The 13,124-nt window shown below is 36.3% G+C and overlaps 1 protein-coding gene across 4 annotated transcripts in view; it reads right to left on the bottom strand.

Moving 5' to 3' along the window:
- Nucleotides 1-13,124, bottom strand: part of FGFR3 (fibroblast growth factor receptor 3) — an 87,140-nt gene that overhangs the window by 42,382 nt on the left and 31,634 nt on the right. For all 4 annotated transcript variants that reach the window (XM_063457668.1, XM_063457670.1, XM_063457671.1 and 1 more), the window contains exons 3-4: nt 6,011-6,274; nt 1,228-1,278 (exon numbers count right to left, since the gene is read on the bottom strand). In XM_063457668.1, the coding sequence (XP_063313738.1) occupies nt 1,228-1,278; nt 6,011-6,274 (315 nt within the window). The remainder of the gene's footprint in view (nt 1-1,227; nt 1,279-6,010; nt 6,275-13,124) is intronic.

Genomic DNA, 13,124 nt, shown 5'->3' with positions numbered 1-13,124 from the left:
ACACATTAAACAAAGTATTTAAAGGAGCCAGATGCAAGCTGCTATGGTTGGCAAAGACTGGGTGAATTATAGAGCAGAAGCAGTCTACTGGCACAGAATGTCATCACAATCATGGAAAAATAAGCCCCCACAGTCATACAAGGGGACAAGTGGTATTCGCAGTCAGCAAGATCTAAAAACAGAATAGGCATCGGCTTGGAAACAAAACAGCACAAATTGAAACACTTAAATCTTGCTTGAGCGAATCCCAAAGTTTTGTTGGATAACCAGACACAGATAGAAGGTTGTTCTGGAGCTATGGTCTATAGCAGGCGTAGACAATCTTTCTAACACCAAGTGTTCTGGAGTGCCAACTATTGCCTGGTCTATAGCATTAGTGAGTAACATTGAGGATTAGGTTGGGATGAAGTAGTTTATGCTAGGGATGATGTCAAAAGTATGCGCTCTCTAAATGACAGAGTACTCTTTTGATAGGTACGTTTATACAATTTTTACTGTGAAACAAATGTTGAGAAACATAATTTTAGAAATCTGATGTGTATGAGACAATGATATCTAACTGTGTTCATCTTCTTTCCTACTCCTTAAAGCAAAGGGGGACAAAAGGTTCCATAGTCACAGAACCTTCAACTAATGGATCCAGGACACTCAGCACATGAGCTAGAACTATTCATTACCTTCAGTGTGGTTACAGTTGATAAAGCAACGGCTTATGGGAATAAAGGCCATTCTATTGAAAGTTACTTTAAGAAGAACAGACTGGCCTCAACAGAACCAAAGTGGACTTCATTGAATATGTTCCAAAATCAAAATGGAACCAATCATGGAGACATCCTCCAGTACACAAGTTCAGTTGTTTCATATCAGGTACCTTAGTTTTAAAGTTTAATCAGCGTGGGCTATATATAAAGCTCTGATTTTTCTATACAATATCTAAATTGGATGAAGAAAAATAATGGGTGTTTGCCGATGGCAAAATCAGATATTTGGGTTGTATACAACTCCAAGTGAATTTCAAAATGGCCAAACTGGAACATTCTATGCTTTTAATTTGGTTACTCTAGCCTTACGTTTTTAAAATTATAAATAATGACAAGAAAAGGTTTCAGACCTCAATAGAGAAACACAATAATCTCAATATCGTCACAGGAAATGCATATTATTTGAGTATATCTACAACAATACATACTGCATAACATACATGGAAATACAAAGGAATCAAATTACCTCTGTCCTCCGATTCCTCATCATCTTCATCGTCGCCTGATGATGGAAGTTCTATAAGAAGAAGATAAAGGAGGTTTTATTGCTACTTCTAAACTCAACACTTGTATATGTGTAATCTAAATATATATATATATATATATATATATATATATATATATATATATATATATATTTTTTTTTTTTTTTTTTAAACATCAAGTGCAAAGTTAACAGAGAACAAAAAGCAGAGCAGGGAAACCCTTCAAAACTACACAAGATGGCACTAATCAGGTACCAGACAGGTCTGGCTGATGCCACAATCATGCGATTTAAAAATGGCTGACATTCCAGTTAGAATTAACCATTCTAATAATACTAAGTACTGTAGAAGCTCTATAGTTGTTAATTAAATTGGATTGTTGTTGCTAAAATTAAGGAATGTGGTTATTCTTTGCAAATTTACATGGGGAAAAAGTTTTCACTGGCTAAATATGTGCGTGGCACTTTGCCTGCTTAATAGAACTGCAAAATAAGAACTGATGACAAACTGCGCTGAAAAAAAAAAAAATATTTAGTATTTACTATAAAACAATTGGCTGCTCCCATTAAAAAAAAATAAAAATTTTTTTGCTATTAAAACGCAAAAAATATTGAGTCCTGTTTAACCCCTTAAGGACACATGACGTGTGTGACATGTCATGATTCCCTTTTATTCCAGAAGTTTGGTCCTTAAGGGATTAAGCCTCAAGCAAAATTTGATTGTGGAAAAAGCATTCAAAATAGTGCACTAGTACAATAGTGGTACGATAGTGTATACTAGTATAGTGTAATAGTGTTTAGATTTAGTAGGGTTTCATTTTCAGTGCTGTGGAACTTTACACGGATTTCACACTGAAATCATGTGGTTTGCTCACAAAAAGTACAGATGCTTGCAAGAAGCATTTAAAAGATGAGGGAGGTCCAGTGCATTCTCCTACAGCTCAGAATCAAGAATTTCTTATACTAAGGTGTCCATCAAGTATGTCATAACTTACGAAGCCGCATGTTAATTATCACTGCCCTATACTATATCCAGCCTGGCTGTTGACTGTTCTGTTTGCCAGTTTGCCACTGTGATAGCCAATGTGGCCCAGCAACCATGTCTCACAATAAATAGCCAGAGAGCTACTTTGTCCTAATGAGCAAATTTCAACTCTGAAGCTACTGTAATAGATCAACGATCCAAAGATTTTTCATATAAACATTGCAGACTTGGCTTAAAAGCATTAACCCCACGTCACATGTAAAGACTGTGAGGAATTCACAACCAGCTCTAAACGGCCTGTTAATCTGGCCCAGCCCCGCATAAATTCTATGATTTTTATTTAAGATGCTAATGGTGTTTTTGTGGGGAGAGAATGATGGATTAAATAATGTTGTCGAGTTCCAAAGATTCTTTGTATTTTGGATGGTAATCTCAAATGAGAACTATTGACAGACTGTAGCCATTTTTAAAGAACTTACTATAAGATGACAGGAGTTCTTATATATTTAACCATACTCTGTTTTACTTTTTTACTTTTTATCAAACTTAATAAATATACTATACAACTCAAATCATATCACGTTGTTGTTTTGCAAACCATTTTAATTATGGGACATCTAACCTGATTACATGATATTTTCTTACCACTCAAGATAAAATAAAATGAAAGGATATAATGACAGCTTATTCGTTTATCAGAACAGGTAAAAGTAAAAATGTTTTAGTAACCATAGCAACAGGTACCTGGCTTGCTAATGAATAAAGTCTAGCAATCTGATTTATTGTCAGCATATAGGATACAGAAAAATTAAGAATTAATTCTACAACAGCTGGGTGGCTACCTCTGGGTGTCAGGACAGGGGTCAAACCCAGCAAATGTCCAACTTGGTAATATATAACAATATCAACGTATACAGCCAGGAAGAATACATTTAGCGTTTGATAGTTTTCGAGTGTGTCCTGACTATATCTTATTATCATCCAACTTAATAATACAATATTTTTTTTTGAACGTGGAAGGTTGAAAATTGAGATGAGCCAGCTGGATGTGGAACATGGCAATTTGAGCTATAAAAGAAATGATCATCTTCTATTCAAAGATAATCGGGTTCATTCTGGCACTGCGATTGTTAAATTCTACTTTACATATCAAAGAGTATTGCACACATTGCAACACAGAATCTCCAGCCAGCACACTGTACTCACATTAACATTTTGATTTCTGTACAGACCTCTCATGCCATACAATCTGTATAATGGTTCAATGGAATTTCATCAAGCTGACTCGCCTTAAGGGGATTCAACATAACATTTCCACTTAAAAATATATTTCTTATTTCTTCTACATAATGCATAGATCCAGCATAAGAGGTGTCAAGGGTGATGACAGTCGCTGCGGTAATAGTGCACATCTTTCTTTGAAGTTAGCTATTGTTATGATATAAAGGTTTCATTTTCACTATTCGGGTGCAATTCACTGAAAACCATTTAGGAAAAAAAAAATCATGTCTCTCAGGCAGTTTGTTTAATGCTCAATAATAATAATAATAATAAAGTTATAACACAAATTTCTACTTATGCACAGAATCAATTTAGAAGAAAAGGAGAGAAGCAAAAAAAAAAAAAAATACATCGTAATGACGCATGGTGGAACTTTGCAAGAAAATTTAATTTTATTTTTATATTTTTTACAACTTTTTTTTTAATCATTTTTAGAAATATATGCTAGAATGATAAAGGCTGAAGTACAGTGTTGCCTGTTTTGAAGCATATACATTCTAGCTGCTAGTATGAAGAACATTTACAAATTCTGTATTATGTCGAACAGGGCTTGAAAGTATGTGGAATTCACGTGCTTCTGTTGTGAAATCAATAAACTAAATCATTGACAAGTCGTAAATCGATTGCAAAATCCTAAATCAATTGATTCATTTCACACTTGGGAGTCTGTACTTCAAGTCCTGTCTGTTAGTTTGCAAAATTCACAGACATCCGCACAACAAATGGCAACCTTGTAAACAGTGTCCCATCGGTATGCAGAATTCAGATACTGCCGGTGTGAAATTAAACACAGCGGTTCCTCTGAGGTGATGATAAGATGATAAATTGATTAATTTCGCTGGAAGAGGATAAAAACATATTTTTGGATAGTGAATCCACTTTAAAGCGTGTCCAGTTTTTGGCATGTAATTATATTCATGATAGTACTTTGCTAGCCTGCACTATGTATCTATATTTAAAGGAGCAGTATGTATTTGTAAGAACACACACATGTTTATTTTGTATTAAAATCCTACTGGAATTTTAGCAAATTAAAGTGTCATAGAAGGACATGTAAAAAGAACACAAACATCCATTGCCCATGCCTTTCATCCTCCATAGTAATAAAGTAGACGAGAGAAAATAAAACAAATACCTGGAGATTTGATACTTTAAATCATTTAGATTATTATTGTTCACTCTATCAAAACATTTTCTCTCCTTAACCTTCCTGGACCCACAGCTGGTTTCCATTCCATTTACCACTGGCTGCCTAACTCCTGCTTTTAAGTTGCCCCTTGGATTCTGAAAGCATTCTAATGCAATTTTATAGACACAAACACGGTTTTAAGAACTCAGAAGTCCTCTGGACTCTTCTCCTGTTACTACTTTACAGGGAGAGAGAAAAGGGGAGGGGAGCTTCTTTAAATCCAAATGTTTTTTTTTACTATTTAATTGATGTGACCTCAAAATGTCTGCTGGATTCTGAAATAAAGTGTGATTAAAAGCAGATGTATGACAGGGAGTCAGAGGACAGAAAAAAACCAACACAAAACGACTTTCCACTAAAACCTTTTGTTCCTTTTTCTTTTTAATCCTGAACACAGACAGTGACTCCCATGGAGATTCCATAGGCACGTCACAAATCCCACTACTAGCCATCACTTATGGGGAAAAATGTTGTCCGTCAATTGATACATATGGAAACTTCATACAATTTCGGGTTCATACAAAAACGGCAAAAATGGCATTTACCTGCCCCTCATGTATTTTTTGTTTTTAATAATTTGTATCAAGTCTGACTAATGAGATGCTAATTAAAAGTTAATAGTAATTTACTTTTTTTGCAACAAATCTTTGGTCTCCGATTACTTTCAACGGGAGTATTGGAGTGTCTGACAACATACATGTATGTGCAAACTCACTAATTCACAATACAAATGAAGAACCAGCAAACGACACCTAGTAGACTTGACAATTCTGATGGTAACCGTTTGTGCAATGTAAAGGAAGTAGCCGACAATTTACTTTGACCCGTGTCTCCCGTGCATCTCTAATCGTTTTTGTCTAAGCGAATAAGATGAGTAGGCCTTCTAATTTCTATGAGAACGTATTGCAAATTGATTTATGAAGAACATATAGCCTACCAGGTAAGCCTTAATGATTATATGGATGTTTACCCCCTTAAGGACACATGACATGTATGACATGTCATGATTCCCTTTTATTCCAGAAGCTTGGTCCTTAAGGGGTTAAATGCTGGGTTCCTGATTTTTCTGAATGCATGTTGTTTAGATGTTGTATTAATAACAATGTTTTTACCAGGAGACATAGTATCAACTCAACTTGACTTGACTACTACACACAATGTCAACATGATGGAATCTCCCCAAATGTATGCAGAGGTTGAGTGATATAAGGTGTAATAGCCTAAACTGATTAGTAAATTGTATCTAAAAGATTAGCTCTGGTCTTCGTGATTCATTGTTAAGAAAATACTTGATTAATATCAGCATTTACCTGATACTCTTATGGTAAAATTGCGGAGAATTTCACTGTAAGGCCACACTCGGCAGCTATAGATCCCAGAATCATCATAGGATACATTGATTATCTTCAGCAGGTTCTGTTGTGTACGTGTTCTGTTGTTTGCAAAGATGGCAATACCATCTTTAAACCACGAGGTAGCCATGGAGGAACCTTCTGCACTGCAGGACAACTCTATGGTTTCTCCAATCCCAAATATGAGTTCATCCAGTTGGGCGGGCTCTTCGATGAGATAATCTGAAAGGAGAGATAGTACTCCGTTAACATAAGAACATCAACAAAAATAATCAAACAAATATATATATACACATCATTTGTGAGCTCTTTAGGAATATGTCTTTAGAGTCACTGGATGGTCTTGAATATTAAACATAGATTACTGATACAAGTATGGATCCACAGTACTATGGGTTGTCCCTCACCAAAATGTTATTGATTGTATTCATTTTATCAGAAGGATGAAAATCTGACAAGACTATAGCAGGGAGTCAATACTGAAACTTGGAACTATTGTAAATGGATTGTGATCCACTAGCCATCTGAAAGGCAAAGCCAACTGCAGACTGCAATATCCCCAATTCAACCATTTCCAGTTTATAACAAATATTCTACTAGTATCAAACAGCATAACTAGAGTGGTGTGACCATGCATTAAGCCTAAGATGGTTAAGTAGCACTGTACCCCATGTTCCTTGGAAGCAGTCTTAAAAAGAAGACAGACAATCTGTATCGCTGAATGACACGTTCTGCTTAAAGGACCACTAAAATCACACAGGCCACTTCTTCTCAATGAAGTGGCCTATGTGCAGTGGTCCACTGTAGACTTGCAGAAAAGACAGTGTTTACATTGAATGCTGAAGCACACCTCCATTGGCTGCTGCACTGACCACCACTGTAAAGGCTACTATTGCAATGACAGAGTACAACTCAGTCACCTGGCCATGCAACCCAAGTAGGAAAATAGATATTCTCGATGAGGAGCATTGGACTGGACCGTTACCTGGAGGAGGCCATGTCTCCTCCATGACGTTGCGGTAGGCTTTTCCTACCACTATAACTAGGTGCGGGGACAATAAAGTGTTAGGAGTACAGGTTTGTATTCCTAATGCTTTAGTGTTCCTTTAACAGTGGGTCAAAAATGTAGGCCTCACCGGGGCCCCGAAACTAATGGCCCAGGTGGAACTCTGCCAATAAGCAATACTTTTGAAGACTTACATAAATTGAAGTAGAACAGGAAATATTAGCATTGATATGTCACTACGGCAAATGTGTAAAAGAGTTCATATAAGGTTAAATATATATAAATTTTCAAAAATACTGTAAACAAGGAATTTGTTTTAAATTCACATCAAATTATAGATTTACATAGTTAACTACCCAGTTTAATGTAACAGATAATCCATCAACCTTGTGCATGATCTTATTGATTACACACAAAACATTTTCATAAAGTTGTTTCCAGCTAAAAATTAATGTCAGTTTACAATCATTGTCGAGAAAACCACCACTTTTTAGGACTACCGGTACTTCACTTTGCAGTAAAACAAGTACAGTATAACAAAATCTGAAGAAAAACATACCTAGTAAAAAATAAAAACAAAAAATCTATAAACTGCACGTGTCACAATTTATGTCCTTTATTTTTCATGGGATACAAAGCAAGGTCACAGTGATAGGACCACTTAAAATAAGGAAAAGTGATGAAAACAATTGAATAAGGACTATCTATTTGATAGTAAAATTTTTGCACAACCATATAATTATTTTCAAGGTAGACATGGATTTTCCATTTTTGATTTTTTTTTACTTTATAAGCAGTACTGTCAAGGCACGTGTGTGGCATACTATGTAAATCAGTCGTATACCGTAATGTTACCCCATGTTGTATGAATGCAATGGAAGAATGACTTGCGAGAATGTGCTTACGGCATTACAGGAGAAAAGGGTCAATCGATATTAGCCATTTAAAACACAATTTTATATACCGTATGTATTTTTCAGAAATCTTCAAAATTAAGTGGATAATTTTTTATTTATTTTTCAAGAAACTTGGGGTTTCCTATTTAACAGACATGTAAACACACAAACAGCAGAATGAATTAGAAAATACTCTTTAAATGTTAGGCATAGTTTTCAAAGTTCAGAGTAAATTACCCAAGCTATAGCTACAGCGGAGACGGCAAATTCTTCCAAACAAGCACTGTTTTTGTCTTAATTTGAAAATACATTTTTCCATTCTCTGCAATTCTTTAGTTAGTGAATAAACCCCCTTTTATGTACACACCGATTGAACATTTTGATAGTAGGGTAATACATGACTGAAACAGATGTTTATTTTTACTAAGCTCTTTCAACTTTCTCTGACAATCTTAAAGTAACCTCAGCTAATTCATTCTAGTCTTCTAATTGTCATGTCAACAATCTGCACTTAAGTGAGTCCTTTCACTCCGATGGTGATAAAACATCTCAGGAGAAGACAATTACCTTGACAGACACTATTTATTGTGTGTACTTTGTAAAACAATCCAGTGGACTGTTACTTTCAAAAGGTGACATAGTAATTTAATATCTACGTCGTCACACGTCTATATAAACAATATTAAAATCCCATGTCGCTAAATCGCCGAGTGATTGCAACACGGGATTATGGTTTACAGAAATTACTGTTCACGTGGACAAGAATAATTTGTTTAAAAAATGCTGACTATTGCTAAATAAAATAACTGCCCACTCACTGTTTTTTAGTGACGCAGGCTTGGAACCTCCCTTATATTAATATATTGACCACATAGCCTTTTTAAAAAAAAAAAAAAAAAAAAAAAAGAAGATACCTAGACCAATTTCAGGTTAATTCGGTGCTGGTTCTGCAAAAAAAAAAAAAACTTAAAACAAACGGATATTGTTAAATAATGTCTAGATTGTTTAATGTTCGTGAATAACCCTGACATGTTGCAGAGAAAGCGTGTTTTTAGACAAGCTTGCAGCTGTGCTAGCAATTCCAGGGCATTTCTGCTCTGGTTGGTTGCATGGTTGAGCAGCTTGTGAACCTGGTGTGCAGGTCACTGGGACGCAAAGCACTCCTTGGGGCTGTGCCCGTCACTAGTGGCATGTCTAACATTACTGGAAGGAACCCCCCTGCTCGTGATCCCACTGAACTGGCCCCCAACACCCCTCCCGGCCCTGCAGTAAACCACACAGAAAAAATTCAATTTTTATTAATTAAATGGAAAGCTTAATGTGTGAAGAGTGTGCCTTTAAAAAAAAAAGTGTAGAATTCAATCGAAATTGACACTTTTATAAATTAATGCGGTTACACACCATGGCTGTCAATCAAAAGAATGGTTCTGATCCGTCCTAGTTGTTTAGCTCAGTGGATCTAAACACAAGAGGCCCAGGGCGCCTGCCTTGGAAAGTCTGTGATTGGACAGCCACATAACCCAAGAGGGAGAGGGGGAGTTTTGTAAAGGCAACAGACGAGAGATATGTAGCTACTCCCAATACAAAATGCATTAGGGGAAGGGAGGCAGTCACTAGAGACTATGGAGGAAATAAAGTAATACAAAATATTTAACTTTTCAGGTTGACCAACATCTAAATAGTTAGGAACAGTAGGGACTGGTAGGGTGGGGGTAGAGGGTGGGGGGGGGGGGGGTAAATAAAATCTTACAAAAGTAAATATAGCAAAATCTTCTATATTTCTTTGGTAGACAGAATAATGGGAGTTGTAGTCCAGCTACGGGGCCAAGACTTTAATGAGTAAAAGCATCTTGGTTCTGAAATTCATTCCCGGCACTTTTTAAACCAAACGTTTGAGTCCCCTGCAGGTAGGGCACTCGGTTTTAAGACCATCACTATCTCTCCAAACCTAATTTCCCTATGAATCAGGCTGCTACTGGTAGCTCAGGGGATATAAAGCACTTTCTTTGTAATAAGTCTCTAAAAAGTGCAAGCAGGTCTATTAAGCACAATACTGAGAATCTAAAATGCCTACAGGCAGCAGCAGCAGCACACCAGATGCCTGTCAGCTTAACTCGAAATTGGCAAGCAAGTCGCTTCAAACCCTCAGTCAAAACACATGCTTCACTTTAATTAACTTTACTACATCGCAGAACAAGTCTTCTCAAGTTTTTGTAAATGTGCCCCAACAAAGCCACTTACATGGTTAATTAAATGATTATTATTGTTTTACTTATTTATTTTTGTTAAAGTTTCAGCACCATTAAATCATCACGTTAAAAAAAAAAAAATATATATATATATATATATACACACATCACATCATGTTAAAAAAAGATTTTAAAATGATATATATATATATACACACACACACAAACAAACACACACACCACCACCACCCCCGCCCTTGTTTTACTTTACAAAAAAGAAAAATGACCTTGCTTGTAAATGTGCTGTACACCAATTTGGAGAAATCTAAATAAACAGAAATCTGTGAAAATGGTGACGAGATTTATATCAAGCTCATGGCTCCTGTCAAACGCTTTTGTCAGGACATATTTATACATATTTTTGGTCTTCAAACCTGCCCAGAAGGCCTGTCAACATACAACCCTTAGGATCAAACTTGTCAGTATAATTATCTGAGTGATAAACAGTTTTCCCCTGCTAAATGGACAATTTTCTTTTCATACTCTTAAGAAACCTGAAGGAATGAAGAAGACAAACAAAACAGTAATAAAGTAAAGTTTAACCCCATGAGTTCCACAGGGGTTAGTTTGGAATGATATATGGTTATTTTATACATTTGTGTAAAATTGCAAAATAATGAAAACATTTTTTTTATAAAATTGCCAAACTAGGAGAATTTGCACCCCTGCTATTTTGACCTAAATCGGGCAATTCCGTGGCAGTTCTCCACAGAAAAGTAGTTTCATGTAAACCCTGATATATTTGAAAGCTTCCCGTCTAAGTTGTATTTAGTAAACTGGAGACTACTTAGAATTGAAAAAGAACCTGCAATATGTAGACCAAAAAAATATTTATTTGAATCACAATAAAGTGTAACGGAGATTTAAAGGACCACTCTAGGCACCCAGACCACTTCAGCTTAATGAAGTGGTCTGGGTGCCAGGTCCTTCTAGGGTTAACCCATTTTTTCATAAACATAGCAGTTTCAGAGAAACTGCTATGTTTGTGAATGGGTTAAGCCTTCCCCTATTTCCTCTAGTGGCTGTCTCACTGACAGCCGCTAGAGGCGCTTGCGTGATTCTCACTGTGAAAATCACAGTGAGAGCATGCAAGCCTCCATAGGAAAGCATTATGAATGCTTTCCTATGTGACCGGCTGAATGCGCGCGCAGCTCGTGCCGCGCGTGTGCATTCAGCCGACGGGGAGGAGAAGAGGAGGATCGGAGGAGGAGAGCTCTCCGCCCACCACTGGAAAAAGGTAAGTTTTTACCCCTTTCCCCTTTCCAGAGCCGGGCGGGAGGGGGTCCCTGAGGGTGGGGGCACCCTCAGGGCACTCTAGTGCCAGGAAAACGAGTATGTTTTCCTGGCACTAGAGTGGTCCTTTAACTCCCAATATATAACCATGTGTTTAGATGATGGGACGTCTCGCAAAATAATGACATATGTAAAGGTCATTTAAAAAAAAAAAAAAATTAATTCCATTGATTCACAGTTTAGTAAATAACCCTTCCAAACCTTGCCATTGTTTACACACTTTATACCCCTAAAGCATTTTAACGTGCTGAAACGCTTAATCTGGGAAGAGTGTGTCCTCTTTATTTCATTTTACAAAAAGTGCAGATTTCAATACAAATTGGCACTTTTATAAATTAAACTTTTTACATCCCCCGGCTGTCAGTCAGAGAACTGGTCCTGTTGCTTCCTGGTTTGGTTAGCTCAGTGGAGCTAAACTCAAGAGTTAGGCAATTGCTCGGAGCACCTGCCTTGCAAAAACTTCTCATTGAGCTGTTTTGTGAAGTCTGTGATTGGACAGCCACAGAAAGTCTGGGCGGGGTTAGCAGAGGAGGGCAGCAGACAAGAAAACTGCAGGTTTTGCAACCTGTTTTCAGATTTACCTCTAATGGAAATATGCATAATTAAATACACGCAAGTTTTCATTTGGGATATATCTACTAAACAGTGATTTTTATGTATTTTGTATTTGGGCATGGAGTGTCCATTTGAAGCAAAAGATAACTGGGATATAGATTTTAACAATTCTTCGTCTTACAATTATAATAAACTTTTCATCATTTCAATAACAGAAGACAGTTTCTTTACGTCTAGATTGTGAGCTCCTCGCCAGTTCACCTGAACTGGTTTGTCATAATTCATTTCTTTGATTTGTTTTAAATTCCAATTGAACAGCGCTACAGAACATGTTTGTGTACAACAAACAATAATAAGAATGATAACATAATATATTTTAATCCAATAATATATTGTAAATATACTTAATATATTTTAAAAGGGTGCTAAATGATTTCTAGATCAGTTGAGACAGCCTTCTAAGAGGGCAGGTGGAAGACCAGCTGGGTTCAGGAGGCAGATGTTGAGCAGCAGATCAGTCAAATTCTGACAACTCTTTTTAGACCAGGGCACTTTTCATGAGGTCTGTATATCTCTGCATGCTTGCTGCCTATCATGGGGAGGAATGAATCTCCTAGCCTCCAGCATAATAGACAGTCTAACTCTAGTACTGGACACTAGTACAATGCAATTATAGTACAAGTTATTCAATGAACACATCATATATTGAACGTGACTTTTTTGTTTGTTTTGTTTTACACGTGCAACTTGGGGTGGGGAGATTTCTAAATGTGTTGCTAATAGAAAAGTGGAGTGTAAAGTTATTAAATTGCAGATACCAACGGAATGTTGATTCAGTTGGCTTTCCAAGGTGATTGCTACATATATTTGGATCTTTATTCCGTTCTACTAGTGAGCTCAGTTATAAACCAATGTGGTGGGTTTTTAAAAATCTATTTTTGTAACTATGTTGCATCTGTGATACACACATATGAACTGAGAAACGCTAAATAGATTTAAAAAATATATTTATTATTAATAATAATAATAATAATAATAACAGAACTCATACATAATACAGGGAGTTATACATT

The sequence above is a fragment of the Pelobates fuscus genome, chromosome 6 (assembly GCF_036172605.1).
Source record: "Pelobates fuscus isolate aPelFus1 chromosome 6, aPelFus1.pri, whole genome shotgun sequence".
Taxonomy (NCBI): Eukaryota; Metazoa; Chordata; class Amphibia; order Anura; family Pelobatidae; genus Pelobates; species Pelobates fuscus.
This window is presented reverse-complemented; position numbering and strand designations above follow the sequence as displayed.